This window comes from Eptatretus burgeri, chromosome 5, assembly GCF_056783735.1.
Source record: "Eptatretus burgeri isolate ZD-2024b chromosome 5, Ebu_testis_v1, whole genome shotgun sequence".
NCBI lineage: Eukaryota > Metazoa > Chordata > Myxini > Myxiniformes > Myxinidae > Eptatretus > Eptatretus burgeri.
In genome coordinates this window covers 98,847,472-98,865,227 of record NC_140965.1, presented here as the reverse complement: position 1 = coordinate 98,865,227, position 17,756 = coordinate 98,847,472, and the positions used below count along the sequence as shown (strand labels likewise).

Below are 17,756 nucleotides of genomic sequence, written 5' to 3'. Positions count from 1 at the left end.
CATGTGATTTAATTACCGGGGAACACGCCCTATCCTTTTAGCCGGTTCGTCCTTGGCAGTGTCACTCGGCTGCATCTGATTCGGTACACCTTGTCCGAACTGGATCATCTTACCGGATCAGACGCAGCCGAGCGACACTGCCAAGGACATACCGGCTAAAAGGAACGGATCGTTGAGAATAAAGTCCCGGCTAATCTTGGATTCGGAACATGCTGGACCAATGGAGGAACACACAAAAACGAGCAGGGAATATTCCTAATAGCAATTTATTCACAATGGACGAGGAAAGGTAGGTGGTACGATCAAGATTTATTGGGGTGTGCAAGCAGAGATAAGGAAGAAGGGTGTGGTGCGACAATAATCAAGCAACTTATAAAAACGGACGCAGAGCAGACCTAACCCAAAAATAATAATAACGATCTGCTGCAGGCTTACTTATATCAACAGCCGCCAGGACACACACACACATGCACACAGAAAACCCGATGAAGAAGAACGGAAGCAAGACAGGAGAGGAGTTGAGGCTACGGTCTCTCGGTACCTTGGTATAATTGATATGCGGTCCCCGAACGTGCCACCAATATATTTGGGGGGAATGCTCCATGGCGAGGTACCCCCCTGACAGCTGGCGCGTAATCTCAGCTGGCAGCTTGCTTTGAGACCATGGGCATGAAGGAGGCTTGAGTTGGGAGGGTGGACTCGGCGTCGTGGGAGCGGAGAAGAGGAGGAGGAGCCCAGCGATGACGACAGAAGGCGGAGTCGAGGTCCAGCTTGAGCGGAAGGCGAGGCAGGCCAGAGAGAGGATCCGCTCGGACCTTTATAGGCCCCGCGGCGCAGGGTGGGTGGCCACCCCGAAACTCGGTGTCGTCACCCGAATCGGGCGCTCTGATTGGCCCCGACCCCCTGCGCGGCCCGGCCGTGATGGCCAGAAGCAGCAACATTCCGCTTACGGCAAGGTGATTCTACGCTGCAAGCCTGTCTTGCTCCAACCTCACGACATGATAAAAAATAAAAATAAAATAAAAAAATAAAAAATCGCCCACACCGAACTCCGTGCCATGAATCACCTTGCACAAACCCCCGGGCCATGCCCTGACGACCGGCTGAGAGTGGCGTCGGTCCCGCACACCTGCTCCGTGTGCGCCGCGTGGCCTGGGCTGTGCCGCATGCCTTCGCCCGATCCCGGCTTCGCTGGCCGTCGAGGCGGGGGGACGTTTGCAGTCTGCGAGGACCGAAGGTACGATGTTATGGCGAACCCATGCACAGACAGTAAGATGTGTCCATTTGTGCCCCGCTCTGTGTGATAACAGTGTCGCGAGCGGTACATTCATGCCCTGCTCTGTATGACAACAAAGTTTTGTGAGTGGCGCACGGGTCTGCCTTCAAGCACATTCCGTACAGTGTGCATAGATCCGCCATTACGCACGTGGCCAGCGCTCGTGTTCTCCCGATTCTGCTATCGTGTGCGTGGGGCGAAACCCGATCGATATAATTAGTTCAGAAATGGGTTGAAAAGTACGTGCTGCCCGTATCACGCACAACGTGGCGGGGTGTTGTCTTTCTATTATCGGCCTCGATTGAGGGGTCGCTTGAGGATGGGGAGCTCTGTGCTGTCGATGCTCATGTGGTGTTTGAGCACCCTTTTCTAAGGTGCTGTTTCTTCCTTCTCCTCGGTACGTGTTCCGTGCAGCGTGGGCATTGTGTTGAGTGTGTGTCCTGTCCATTGAGTGGAAATTACCGCTGCGTATGCGTTTGGCAGGCCGTGTTTTCGACAGAGGGGTCTGGGTGTAATGCCTGCTTGGCCTTCGCTGAGGACCCATCTCACAGCGAAGGGTGCACGCGGTTCAGATTTACCTCAGGAATAATCAGAAAAGAAGAGTAGGAATGACGTTAGAAATGAAAGGACAAAGAAATGATGTAAGCAAACCAAGCTATGAGATCCTCGCAACGCATGCCCCTGTTGTCCTGCGAGACAAAAGGGAAGGGACGAACTTCACGAACATTAATGGAATAACTGGCTTGGGACCACTATCTTTTGGATGCATGCGGTTCCGAGAACTGCAACTATATATATATATATATATATATATATATATATATATATATATATATATATATATATATATATATATATATATATATATATATATATATATATATATATATATATATACATACATACACACACACATACACACACTTCACTTTTCGGTCTCATCCACCGATATTTGTTGTATTTCCTGTTTCTGTGAGTCCGATTTTCATTCAGGAACACAACCAATATTGGTATCAATTTTGAAAATGGCACTTTTATTTATTGCACAAATGCTGAAAATTATGTTTAAAACATGATTCTGTGCTCGCAATGGCAGGTTAAACGTGTCTGGTGAGCCAAACTGAATCAGTGTGAACGCACACACCGCACGCGCAAAAGGCCTCATTTAGCTTTCATACCTCATTTTGAAAGTCATGTATTACACATGGAGAAGGTAATAATAAATCGGAAAGAAATTGATAATAATAACAATATATATATATATATATATATATATATATATATATATATATATATATATATATATATATATATATATATATATATATATATATCAAACAGGAATAAATTACTGCATGGGGCTCGTGTGAAAAAATTCTGACAACCCAAGACGTCGTCTTCTTCTTGCATGTGGCAGCTTAGTTGCCGGGGTAGTTATCATTTCTTGGAATCGCGACTGTGTCGCTGATGCAGTGCCCCTCTTCCAATACACACTGGTACTCATTTCACCAACCTCAGAAGGATGACAGGCTGAGTAAACCCCCTGGTGTATTAATTCAGTGGTCAACGGGACTTGAACTCAGGACCCTAGCATCCCAAGCTGCCACCCTCACCACTAAGCCAACACCAGGCTTACAACCCAGGACGTGAACCCAAGGGCCTCAACACATACACATTGACAGCCCACTGAGCTATTGAGTCTTCATGATATCGAAAGAAATTTCTCACACTAACACTGCAAGCGATATTATGGCCGATGTCTTATGTACATGCAAGGCAGACCCCAAATTTGCATGTGCGTATGTGTTTTATTTATTTGTACATATGTATATATATATATATATATATATATATATATATATATATATATATATATATATATATATATATATATATATATATATATATATATATATATATATATATATATATATATATATATATATATATATATATATATTTACACACACACACATACATACATACATATCCATACACATGTATGTTTGAATGATGCCGTAAAACATTTGTGGCTAATAGTTGTGGCTGCTTGCCAGCATTATTTCCTGGGGGCACAGCTGTGCCGCTGATGCAATGCCCCCTGTTACTAGCACGCTGGTACTCATTTCGCTGACCTCAGAAGTATGACTTACTGAGTCAACCCATCTGGTGTTAAATCAACGGGTAAAAACAGGGGCTTGAATTCAAGACCATGATATCTTAAAAGAGCCACCATAACTGTTAAGTCAACACCACGCTCATGTATGTGTATTAGAGATAAAGCTCATTTCAAAATTTAACAAACAGGAAGCATTCATCAGTCATTTTGAAAGACGCGCGCGCGTTACACAGAGAAGTTAAAGATAAATACATGTGCGTTTTTGCTTTGCCAAAACATTGTTGCTGGAATATATATTAGTGGGGTGTGCTTACACATTGTGTGAGCATACGAACTGTGTTTCCTCATTGTCTCGGGTCGCTCAACTGCATTTGATTTATTTTATTTTATTTTTAATTTCTTTATGTGAATTTTTTTCCAGTGTGCCGGCTTCGATGTCCATTGGCACGCAAAATTTCAGCTTTCTAAATCACCCGGAAGGTACTGATCTTTAATATCAGTCAGCGAGTGGTTAGAAAGAGCTTTATACAATAATAGTGGGGTGTGCTTACACATAGTGTAAGCATACGAACCATGTTTCCCCATCATCTCAGGTTGCTCATCTGCATTTTTCTTTCTTTTTTTTTCATTTATTTTGTATTTTCATTTGTTAATGTTGTACAACAATTCTGTGATTTATTTTTTTCTGGTGAAACGACTTCGATGTCTATTGGCACTAAAAAAAATTCAGCTTTCTACGTCACCCAGAAGGTCCCGATCTTTAATATCAGTCTGTCAGTCGGTCAGTGGTTAATTAGAGCTTTACCTATTAATATATATATATATATATATATATATATATATATATATGTATCCAAGCAATACCCAAGGGCTGTAATGAAAGTGCTTGAATGAACGGATAGGATATAGCATCATTTCAAGGTCAGTGGGTACATATGAATTGTATACGATTCATAAACCATTTCATACATTTTAAATGAATTATACATGCATTGAAATGGATTATTCTGTGTGATTTGTAAAGATAACCTCGATGTGCAATAATGAATTCACATCAGTTTTGGCTCTAATCGTCAGGGTAGTAGGTTAATAAATGTAAGCCTGTCAGGATAGAGCAGGGAAATGCAGGCTAAGGGCATGGTTGGCAAACACCTGCATCATGTGATCAGGTCAAAGGTTGCTCAATTCTGAATTTTTTTTCTTTAATCTGATGGGTTTTTTTTTTCTTTTAACAAAATCATGTTCCAATTCAACAAAACCAGGATGTGCTGGCTGACAACGTGTCGGCATAGGTATTCTAAGAAGCAACAGCACTGTACTCGAACAGTTAACTGGTTGAATAAAAGTCAAAATAATGAACGAATGAATAAATTTAAGCCAATCTCTTCATTTGCTCATTAAATTACGACCAGCAATCACATCCTAAGTTTTTGCAAGTGATCCGAAGCACAATGACGACAACACCGACAACAAAAGCAGAGATAGAAACTGACGAGCCACTGACTTGCAAAAGGAAACGAAGACCAAATAAAGGGTATTAGAATGCACAGCATGTGGTGCTGGCAAAAACCAGCCCAAGCTCACATAGAATTCTGTACCAAGGAATGTAAAGTGACGTTTACTTGAAAGGACAAGCACAATAAAGTGTGCATTTCTACTCTTGCTCTTTTGCGAGAATTTTCGTCGAGTGGATAAAATAAATGCTGCAAAGCAAGGCGGAGATGAGAGAATTTTACACCGAAGCCCTGTGAAGAGGGGAGAGTCATGGCAAAGCAAGGTGAGAACAAGTGAGGAAAGGTGTCACTATGTGATGAGGAATTGCAAGGCAAAGAGAAGAGCGAATAATATTTGGACATGGACCAGGAAAAGGCTGTTTGATGTCTCTTACTCACCTCTTTGGGCTGGAAGCACCAAGGGGCAGAGTGAGAATGCAGTGAATACGTCACAGTGAGAAAAGTGAGAAAAGTCAGCCAGACAGAGGCAATGAGGCTTCTCACCACCAAGACAAACAAACACAGGGCACAGAAACACCACGTCACACCCTTATTACATTAGCCCTGTGGAACCCCCCCTGTGCCGATCCCCACATCAAACTTACTCTGAAGAATCGATGAAGTAAATGACCAAAGCTCCAATGCTGAGGAGAAAAACAAAGACAACCTGAAAAACAGACAAACAAAGAACAAGAAAAATCATGTAGCGTAAACATTTCTCGGAAGTGATCAAGACAATTGTGACGTTTCCACATGTATGTGGAGTGGCAACATGGTACCTGGTCAATTTCAAGCAACGGGAAAAATGGAAATACAAATACATTGGGACCATACTCTGTACAGAGCATTGGTGCTGCCGAAGCAGTCTCCTGGGCTATTGGGCACAATCCTGGACGGGTCACCACTCCGACACAGGATACTCAAATGGCTCAATCATCCCAGCAAGCTGGTACTCATTTTGCTGACCTCAGAAGGATGACAGGCTGAGTCAACCCCACCTGGTATTTATTCAATGGTCAAGCAGGATTTGAACGCAGGACCCAAGAATCTCAAGTCTGCCACCCAAAGCGTTAAGCCCACACCAGGTATGAGAAATGGAAATGTACCAACAAATATCTGCAATGTCTCTTGCCATGCAAAATATCACACCCCACATCAAAGATATGTCCTAAAAATTGGGTCATGAATGTCATGCCATGACGATGTAAATGCGATAACGTTCAAAACAGGATGCATGTCTGATGCATGTCTCAATTTTAAAGCATGGCATGGTTTTGCTCTCAACATGCTCAAAAAATAGTACCTAAACCAAGCAGTGGGCATGTGGGGGCTTCTTTATATATAATCACTGGGCACTGTGTGAACATGCAGTATCTTGGTTGGTATTGCTGAAAAAGAAAATGCTATGCTTCTGAGTTGAGTAGCTTTGGAATTTTTCTGCCATGGTTTCACACTAAATTTGACTTCTTTGAAAGGCCTGTTTTATGAAACAACTAGAACAGCACTCGGTAGAGTGCATACCTCCACCATGATGACCATTTTACGTTTTGTATCCCACTGATAGACCGGATCTGCATCCATATCTTAACCAAAATCGAATCAGCTGGTTGTCGTCATCTTCCCAACTCATCCACCAAATTTCATCACAGTCCGTCCACAACATTTTGAGATATCATGCGATATATCCATTTTGGCCCAATCTCTGAATGTTGAAGAATGACTTAAAATTATCGTATCTGGATCCAGATCTTCCCCGAAATCTAAATAATTCTTCCTTGTAACACACACAACATGTCCACCAAGTTTTGTCACAATCAGTGCACAACTTTTTAAGCTATCTCACTTACAGACAGACAGACAGACAGATAGACAGAGACAGACAGACAAGGGAGAAAATAAAACTTTTGCCCTCCTTCAGCGACAGACGTAATAAGCTTCCAAAGCTGGAGAGAAACAGATTACACCTGCCAATCATGAGCAAAGCTATTATAATGTCCCAATGAAGTAATCCAACATTGGACTTATTCATAACCATGCTTTGTGTTGTGTACAATTATCACAAAAATGAAAGAAAAAAAAAATGAAATTATCACAAAAAATGAAAACACATGAATGAACAAGACAGAGCATTTAACATTGCAGAGCCTCGCATGACTATATCGATTACAATAGATATAAGAACCATTCTGGACTCACTGAATGACACACAGCACCCTTCCAATAGCATTGCCTATTACAGGAACATGTGAGGTCAAAAGGTCACCCAGTAAATACATCGTGAAAAAGACGACCGATTCTTTAAACACTCACCTGGTTCTCTGCCTCGTCAGCTATAATCTTTAGTTTGAAATAATAAGGATTTTGTGTTGGTGCTAGATAATTATCTAAGCTGATCAGAAATGCCATTTGCAACGTAACATATTACCTTCGGTCAATGAAGCTTACAAATATAGATACATTATCTGTGTGTTGAGTGGGTGATGGTTTCATTACTGCACTGCCAATCTGTTCAAAAAAAAGTGTGGCAACGACAGCCAGCCACCCGGGTGTAAGAGTCAAGCTCATAATCTGAGGAACGTTGCAAGGCCAGAGAGAAATGCTGTGAGGGTTATAGTCAAACACAATATGCCATGGCCATAGATGTTTAGTTAAAGTCGATCTATGTATGTGTCTACCCACAAACTAACTCACTGACAAACATAACGATTAACATCGCCTCGTCCTCCCATTCGGGAACACGCTCAGCCAAATATATGGCAGTCTATGTTCATGACACTCCATAAAGCCGTAATGAAGTATTTAAAGTCTCTTTTTCCTCTCCTAGATTTGTGATGATTTAAAAAGGCAATTGTGTTTATGAATAGCAGTGCGCAAAATGCCATAAATCTAAACTGTAGATTTAATGGGCAAGAAAAATATTTTGCAAGTTGGTCAAATTAACACACGAGTTGCAATATCTATTGGCCCAGGTACTTGAGGAGAACCTCATGTAATATCTGTTTGCCAACGTTTGCTTTACTCACAGCCTTGACAGCATGCCATGGATTCCACAAACTGCTGAAAGGTGTCTCAAGGGAAGATATTCCATGCGATACTAAATATTTCATGCAAGCCGTGCATCTTGATGACGAATGTCGACTTCATTTTAGTTCGTATTAAAGTTGCTCGGTTAAATTGAGATTCAGGATTATGGGGTGAGCATGTAACACACCTGGCATATCGTATGCTTTTCAAACCATCCGAGCATCCTTTCAGTACGTTTCACTCAGTGCATTACCATCATAAAAGTGCAAACGCATCATTGTGCATGGACCTGACAATGCTTCGATAAAGCCCAACCTTTGTTCGGCTTTACAACATAATTAAGTGCCCAACAACGTGCCAGGAAAGCATGTACGACACCATGAGGTCACCACCACAAGTTGTGTATGAATTCTAGATGGATGGTGTGTTCCACATATTTGAGTTTTCCCTTCCGTGCAAAAGTGTGTGAAGCAAAGCTCACATCAAATACCTTCTCCTTGCATAACTGAAGTGATGATTCCTTTCTTATTAGTAAACAAGATTAGTTGCCTTTGATTGCAGAGTGTAAATTGATTGCAAGAAGGCCAGAACAGAGTAAAATGTCACTTCGACTTTGTCTTGGCAATGGACGATTTAGTGGGGGGGGGGGGGGCAAGTGGTCCTAGACAATGGGCCCGTAGGACCTTCATGATGACAAGTTGCCACCTATTTAGATATGTTCTACATATGTCTAGGAACAGGAAAATTGATGTTGCCAATTTTGGAGCTGTGTCAAATGGCAGCCATTTTGAATTTCAGGATGGGTGATATCGTATGTAATTTGAACAAAATATTACTTACATTGATTTTGAAGTGTTAACAACAATGAAAACCTAGCATTTTGCTTTCAAAATTGAGGTAAAATACTTTTATTGAAACTAACCAAGCGAAAAATAGTGGCAAAACATCGGCCATTTTGAAATCCAAGATGGCTGCCATCTGCCACACTTCCAAAAATGGCAACATGCATTTTCATGTACTTTGGTACCTAGATAATGAATTAAAATAGGTGGCACCTTCTCATCATGAAAATCCTACAGGTGTCCACTTCCCCCCCCCCTCCCCCACTAATGTTCTAATGTCCATTTTACAAGGGCATTTGGAGTGAAGGCAATTGCTGGTGGAAGGTGGTGAGTGCCATCTATAAATTAACTTGCAGGTATATATGAAACAGAGAAAAAAAAATGCATAAAGGAATAACTGACTCGAATGGAAAACATACTTTTATGTCCATTTTGACAACAGACACACAAAAAATGATTAAAATTAATGTTAACATGTTTATCAGAATTGTCACACAATTTCACACAAATACTGTCACAGTCAATGCAGAGCATCCAATCTTCAGAATTTCTGCACAACTTCATGGGGAACTCGATCTCCTTCATAGCATGAACATGGGCCTTTCTTGCATGCTTTTGTGTGATGAAAATTTTTCTCTTGTGTTCAGCCTTTCGTAGATCTTGCCTTTAACTTCATCACAAGTGTCTCTCTCTCTCTCTCTCTCTCTCTCTCTCTCTCTCTCTCTCTCTCTCTCTCTCTCTCTCTCTCTCTCTCTCTCTCTCTCTCTCTCTCTCTCTTTCTCTTTCTCTCTTTCTCTCTTTCTCTCTTTCTCTCTTTCTCTCTTTCTCTCTTTCTCTCTTTCTCTCTTTCTCTCTTTCTCTCTTTCTCTCTTTCTCTCTTTCTCTCTTTCTCTCTTTCTCTCTTTCTCTCTTTCTCTCTTTCTCTCTTTCTCTCTTTCTCTCTTTCTCTCTTTCTCTCTTTGTTTCTGCCTTGCTCAAACCTTCTCTGTACTGCTTGCTGGATGTCCTCATGTTTATACAGAACTTGGGGTCCACAGGGTCCATAATGACATCTTTCCAGGAGAATGTCTTCACCGATCCTTTCTCTTTTGGCCTCAGCACAAACTTAACTTTCTGGATTGCACGATATGTACCAACGTCCATTCTGCAGGACTTCTTGTCAATGATGTCCCCCCAAAGTGTTGAATGATCCTTCAACTTGAGGGCTGTGAAAACAGCTCATCAGTGGCTTGACCATTGCTGACAAATGTGGATACTTTCTTTGTTGGAACACTTCCGTCCACCAACCATCTCGAGGCACTTCGTTGTCGTCAGCATCAAGTGGAGATGGCAATGTCTTGTCCACTTGAAATTATCAGACTTCGAGGTCATAGGAACTTGTTTCCATTTCCTTCAAGACATTTCTAACCAACAAGGGCAGACTATTCAATCACCGCATGGTTGTGCCGTGCCCTCGTGCCAGGGGGTCAATGGCTGAGGCAGTCTCCAGAAGTTTGTTTACAAGGGGCAACTTTTTCTGCAAGTACTTACCACACTGCAGGTATGCTTGTCTGGCCTTTGTTTTGAAGTCCTGAATAGAAGAGTTCTTCTTGTCACGCTTGATCAGTGACCCACAGATTCCATAAAACAAATCCTTGTTTCTTTGCACGTTAGCATCGAAATCAAGCTGTCTGAGCTGTGATGGCCCAGCATTCAGGAGGCCCTCAGGCTTGGTGATACACACAAGAAACTTCTTGAATAGGTCTATCTGCTTGTCATGGAGCTTGTCGATGAAAGGGGTCTTCAGACTCGAACTCGAATGAAATGGGACTCGAACATCATCACATACTGCTTCAACATGCAGAGGACTGAAATATAGAAGTTCAGGGTCAGCAGTGTGTCCAACCTTGTATAGAAGAGATTTAAGTAAATCCTCTTCCTCCTATTCTTCCCATCTTCAGTCATATTCTTGACACCAAGGAATGACATGATTACCCTCAAGCGACTTCTCACTTCTGGTGAAAGATCTTTTTTGTGGAAGATTGCCACCATAGTTGGAAGGTAAAGAGATTTGTCAGCTTTGTTGAGGAAAGAATAGTTAAGTAGAAGATGGTGTGTGTGCTTCGAACAGCCTCAGATTTGACAGACACGTCATAGTTGGATAGCCATCTGTGTGAATCAAATCTCTTGGGCCTTGTGAAACCAATACCAATCAATTCACAGATCTCTTGGAGAAAATCTCGTAAGTCGGTGGACCACTTGATATCATTGAAGATGTCAGTTTGAAGTTCCTCAATTCCATAGTGAAACGGCTGGCAAAATTGTCGAGTGGCATTATGGACATGATGACATGCATTTCCATCCACATCTAAGAGATGAGGGGTGGGTCCTTGATGCAGCAGTATATATATATATATATATATATATATATATATATATATATATATATATATATATATATATATATATATATATATATATACATATACATATACATATATATATATATATATACATACATATATATACATATATATACATATACATATATATATATATATATATATATATATATATATATATATATATATACATACATATATATATATATATATATATATATATATATATATATATATATATATATATATATATATATATACATATATATATATATATACATATATATATATATATACATATATATATATATATATATATATATATATATACATATATATATATATACATATACTTATATATACATAGACATACATATACATATACATATATATATATATATATATATATATATATATATATATATATATATATACATACATACATATATACATATATACATATACATATATATATATACATATTCATATATATAAACATATATATATATATATATATATATACACACACACACACACACACACACATACATACACATACCTATACATATACATACATATGGTGTGAAACCTGCTCTCTGACCGAAGCCGAACGCCGTGACCTCACCGTCACAATGCAGAGCCATGTCTGTAGCTCCCGAAAGAGAATCTCGCAGCGCAAATTACAATCACCGACCGGTTTCACCCTCATTAGAGTATCAGCAGAGTAACTTTGCACGTTTCCATCCACTTGTGACTCTCAAACCTTTCAGTTATATCACTATATGGCTCCAAACTGAGTGGTGAGCACCATGATCGTGCCCCAAGCAGCTTTTGCTGCAAGTCCTGGAAGCGATAAGCCCTGCCTGCCATGCAGGAACATTATCTCTCACTCAAACACACATACCTGAAGCCATTAATTGAATGCGTTCTGGATCAGTAATGATGTTGTGAAACCTGTTCTCCGACCGAAGCTGAACACCAAACCAACAGACACACACTCTTACCTTCTCCCATCTTCGTCTCATCCTAAGCATACAATTACAAGCATACCATACAGTCAAGCAATCAGAGTAAGATGCCTCTGATCAACAAAAAGAAGCAGAAGAAACTTCTCTCTCCCAATTGGAAACACACTTCATCGCTGGACACTTTGACCCTCACTCTGTGAAAGAAGCCATAAACCGAGCAAAATGCACACCACGCCTGGACCTTCTGACTTACAAACCCAAATCTATAACTCACTGTGTCCCACTGGTAACCAGAAACTTCCCTACCTCATCACAACTGCCAAGTATTTTGAATAAGGCCCTTCCTAGCCTCCATCAGTCAGAAACACTGCACTACATTTCCTCAACCTCCACTAACATCATTTAGACGTGGTCTTACACCCAAGAACCTTTTAGTAAAGGCAAAGCACCGACAGCCCAACAGCAAAAAACCCAGATTCCTGGCTTCCATAAATGTCCAGCAAAAAATGTATTATGCATGAACACGCGTTGGAAGGAAACAAATTCCGCAGTTATTTCACCGAACAAAAGTTTCCCATCACTTCATATATAGATTGCAAATCTTCATGGATCATATACATAATCACCTATAAAAATGTAGGAAACAATATGTTGGAAAAACTGAGCACACACTTTACACACTTTTCAGAAATTAGAAACTTAGTTAAAAACACATGGTTATAAATTAGAAACTTTCACACCAATCAGGGCAAATCTCCACCTTACACAATACATTTCAATCAACCAGATCACTCAATGGACGACATTCAAATCTCTGCCATCGAATCAATGCCAAACCACAATCCTGAGACGTGAATCTTTTTGGATACAGAAACTTAAAACAAAGCTCACCAGTGGTACAAGTGTTGATGAGTAACAACTCATTCATTCCAAAGCACTTCAACTCATTCACTTCATTTATTTCACCTTTTTCAAAAAATCATCATTTTTACTTTTCCATTTTATTGATAGATGTAGGCAGTGTGTGTATATGAATATAAACAGTGTACGAATATGTTCATGTGTGTGTTTATATAAGTATACGTGTACTGTATGAACTGTACACTCACTCTTGTTGAGGAAGGTGAGAGCAGTTATGGAACCTCTTTCTCTTTTTATATATATTTTATTTAGGTATTGTTATCGTAACATTATCTTTGATGCATGCCTGCTGTTCTTGTAGACCGAGAAGAAGGCCTATTTGGCAGAAAGATTGTCCAAATAAAGATCGTCCTGAAGCTATGTCCGTCACTCATTTTACTTCTTTCGCTAATAATATTTATCACTTCTTAACTAGAATGGTGACCATGAACCCCATGTGTCTCACCAACACTTGCTGCAAGGGTCTGACAAACATCCAGCCTGTTTAAGTACCCATTATCAGTTAATAAGAACTTTAAGTTGCAACCAGGATAATAACCATCACCATTAAATGGGAAAACTGGCTCAGTTGCAGTGTGTGAAAAAAAAAAACAGAGAACTGCCCACTGCCTAATGCAGTGTCAGCTGTTATACTGCTCACCACAGCATCAGTCAGCCTGTATGGCTTTCAAAACCAATTTTGGCTCCAAAACCAAAAACTTGTCTGTGCCAAGCTTTTCTTACTGAGAAGTTTGTTTCCTGGATACAATTGTGTTAACTCCTAGTCTATATTCTATCTTAATCAACATTATAAGATCGGATTCTTAGTTAAACTCGCCAAATTGTGATGAAATAGGCTAATAACAGCTCTACATAATGTGATGAATTAACATTAATGAGGTTATAAATACTTATTCTACAATGTCAAAAAATGTAACCTAACTTCATTTAATGCCAAACATCAAAATAATTGTATTCCTAAAGAAAGGACTTCAGAAATTAGTAAATTATTGATTGATTTTCTAAATGTCTGGATCAACAGTTGAGTTCCATTTTATATCAAGTTTTTCATTTTGGCCATTTTGATCACAAACACACAAACACACAAACACACACACACACACACACACACACACACACACACACACACACACACACACACACACACACACACACACACACACACACACACACACACACACACACACACGACTGATTACCCAAATCATCAGCTGGGCTCTGTTCTTTCACGAGTTTTCGAAGACACTTTCAGCCCAAAACCTCTTCAAACATGGGTCCACAACTTTGGCCATGGGGCAACATCAGTAGGTTCACAGCCTCAGCCCTGTCCATTTAAAGTGTCAGTCAACCCATAAATGCAACCTAACTATGAAAACTTTCCACTTGTAACATTCAATTTAACCAAAAAATGTTTACCTTTCTGGTGAGAGGATGTAATGTATTCTCACATATTCATAATGCTGATTGCACATTCCATTATATTTAACACACGCACATACACACACTCTTCGCCAAGGAAACTCAACACTCAAGAATATCCACTTACCAAGACCCGGCCAGTTTGCGTTTGTGCAGATATCATGACCCCAGCCCAGTCCTTGACAGATGTCATCCAGCCAACTTCACCCCCCATTGTGTCCCCATGACCACCAAGTGGGAGTCCACCTTCCTCCCGCGCACAATACAGACCTTCTGATGGTGGACTAGATCCTCCCTTGACTTTTTCCAGCTCCTGAAGATAAAAAAGGAAGGAATATTTGATGACATGAAACAGAGTTCTATCAATGTCAAAGGAAAGATACTGCATTTGGAAAATGTCTAAAAATCAATTGTATTTTTTTTAGATCTATGAATTATTCAATTTGCAGCAGAGAAATAGTGAGAAATAAAGAAAATGTTATATTAATTACTTAAAAAGCACATTTCAAAAAGGGGATGTCTCAAGGGGCATAACAGCAAAAATAACAAACAAAAGAAGAGAGCAAGGTTATAAAGAAAAAAAAGCAAACAAGAAGGGCACTCGGTAGAGCGCATACCTCCGCCAGGCAGATTAGTTTACATTTTGTATCCCACTGATAGGCTGGATCCGGATTTGGACCTGAACTAAAAAATGTAATCAGCTTGTTCTTGTTACCTAACCAAATAATCCACCAAGTTTCATCCGAATATTGTTTTGAGATATCGTGCGATATATCGTTTTAGCCCGATCACTCAACGGTGAAAAATGACTTTAAATTCTTGGATCTGGATTTACATCTTCACCAAAATCGAATCAACGCTTCCTTCTTACATACTCAATCTGCCCACCAAGTTTCGGCCAAATCCGTCAACAACATTTTGAGATATCCTGATATATGTCATTTTTGGCCGCTATCTCTCAATGGTGAAAAATCACTTGAAAATTCTCAGATCCAGATCCGGATACAGACCTTCACCAAAATCTCATCATTTTGTCCTTGTCACATAACCAAGCACTCCACCAAATTTTGTCTGAATCTGTCCACAAGTTTTTCAGATATTTTGTTCACAAACAGACAGACAGACAGAGTTGAAACCATAACCTCCATCCACCTTTGGTGGAGGAGGTAAAAAGACAGATAAGCAAATAAAGACAAAATGTTATAGCAACAGTTAACTGTCATGGAAAACATATACAGTACTGTACAGTGGTATGGGTTATTTTCACTTTTGTGGTGTTATTCCCAATTAAACATTTGTGTGTATTTAGAGGTGTGCAATATTAGTAGACTCGTATAAAAGCCCATCAAAATTATAGGTTGGAGTTATTTTATTAAACTGGAAGATATGATGTTTCATAGCAAGCATTGTTTTAAAACACTACATGTACAAATGTGATCCCATTTTCTTTATCTTATGGGACGTTTTGTTGCGACGGTACAGCCTCGTAAGTGTGCCAAAATCTGAAGACTTGGCCTCGCATCAGGTGTGCTTATATCTTCTTTATTTATTAGACATCCTACGGACATAAATTAACACTAATTTTACTCTGCACGCACTGCACATAACATGCAGCAAATTTCACCTCCCTGCGCCTTGTATGTATTGTTAATTTTAGAAAAAAATGCTTCTGTCCGCCGCCTTTGAAGCTCGGATTGCAAGTCACCGTCTACAATCCCAATAGATAATACGTAATTACTCTTTCATGAAAAACGTTTTGGGTTTTTTTAACCTCAAAAATAGACCACAGTGAACACACAGTCGTGTTAAAATTGGCCTTTAAAACCCTTCTTAAATCGTCCTTTAATATAGATATAAACAGAGACATTTTGAAGGACATTATCATAAAAAGGAAACCTCACTCACTTTGTGCAAATTTCACCTGAAGAGAGCACAACGAAAAGCTTTGTGGTTTTCTTTTTATGATAATGTCCTTCAAAATGTCTCTGTTTGTGTCTATATTAAACTTTTGTAGTACCAAGCATCTTTTTAAATCGTCCTTCTGAAGGGGGACAGACAAATACACAAATACACACTGGTTTATATAGGTACCGCAGATAATAATTCATATTTTTGTGAGTTAACTTAATATCACGGTTACCTTTAAGTTTATAAAATAAATTAAAAATAGAAAAAGTATTATTTTTGCTATACATATTATCTTATCATGTACCAGTAATATCCACTTACCACAAAGAAAAGATGCAGGAAACGGTTTGTGGATTTTTTTTTTTACAGTAAATAAAAAAAAATAATAATTGAAGTAATCAACACTAGTTACATTCATGCAAATTACAAGAAACCACAATAAAAGTTACAAATTAGTGAATATATGAAATTAGTTTTCATCTGCTTGTTCCCTTGCTTGAAAGACTATGAGTGAGTTCATAATGGCACCAAGGAAGCAACTTTCAACAGAACAGCGTGTGAGGATAAAAATAGGAGAAAACTATGAAGAAAATAGGAGAAAAGCTGAAGATCTCTGACAATGGTACGAGGTACACTTTGAAACACCTGATAGACAGTGGATCAGTACAAGACAAGAAAAGGCCAGGAAGATCCAGATGAATCTCCCCAAGGCAAGAGAAGCACTTGAAGTTACTCAGCTTATGCGGAAGAAGAAAATCAAGACAGCAACTGACAAATGAAATGAGAGCAGGTCTGAACATTAACATCTTGTCCAGCACTGTGCAAAGAATGCTGATTGCAGCAGGTCTCCATGACAGAGATGCAGCAAAGAAACGATTGCAGCAAAGACCACAGAACAAGATAAAATGACTGAGATTTGCGAGGAACACCAAGATTTAATGACAACAATGGAATTGGGTACTCAAGTCTGATGAATCAAAGTTTAAACTTTAATGATCTAAAGGCCCTGTCACACCTGGACGATTTAGCCAGTGTATGCCGACGTATGAAAATTTTGTCTTAAACGCTGGCACACGTCAAATACGTATGGGTAAGTTTTGTATACGTTAAGAGCATGCTGGCATGCGTCGTAGTACGCTGGCATATGTCGTAGTACGCCGAGCTGTTAAACAAATTTTCCATGCTTGAAATTTTTCGACGTATGCCAGCGTATGACTCACACGTTCCGCATAACACTGGCCATAAGTTGTAGGCACGTTACGTGATCGTTGACACACGTTACTTGTAAGTTACTCATAAGTAGAAACACGTCGAGGTAATGTTTAGCATACCCGAAACTTATTTCTAACCTATGAGTAACGTGTTGTAGGCACGTTATGCGATCGTTGACACACGTTACTTGGAT

At 39.6% G+C, this 17,756-nt stretch overlaps 1 protein-coding gene across 10 annotated transcripts in view; it reads right to left on the bottom strand.

Annotated features, from left to right (window-relative positions):
- LOC147027036 (calcium-activated potassium channel subunit alpha-1-like) overlaps positions 1–17,756 on the bottom strand; it is a 278,274-nt gene that overhangs the window by 174,910 nt on the left and 85,608 nt on the right. For all 10 annotated transcript variants that reach the window (XM_085883106.1, XM_085883110.1, XM_085883114.1 and 7 more), the window contains 2 exons: positions 14,571–14,756; positions 5,494–5,555 (listed from right to left, as the gene is read on the bottom strand). In XM_085883106.1, coding sequence (XP_085739232.1) covers positions 5,494–5,555; positions 14,571–14,756 — 248 coding nt within the window. The remainder of the gene's footprint in view (positions 1–5,493; positions 5,556–14,570; positions 14,757–17,756) is intronic.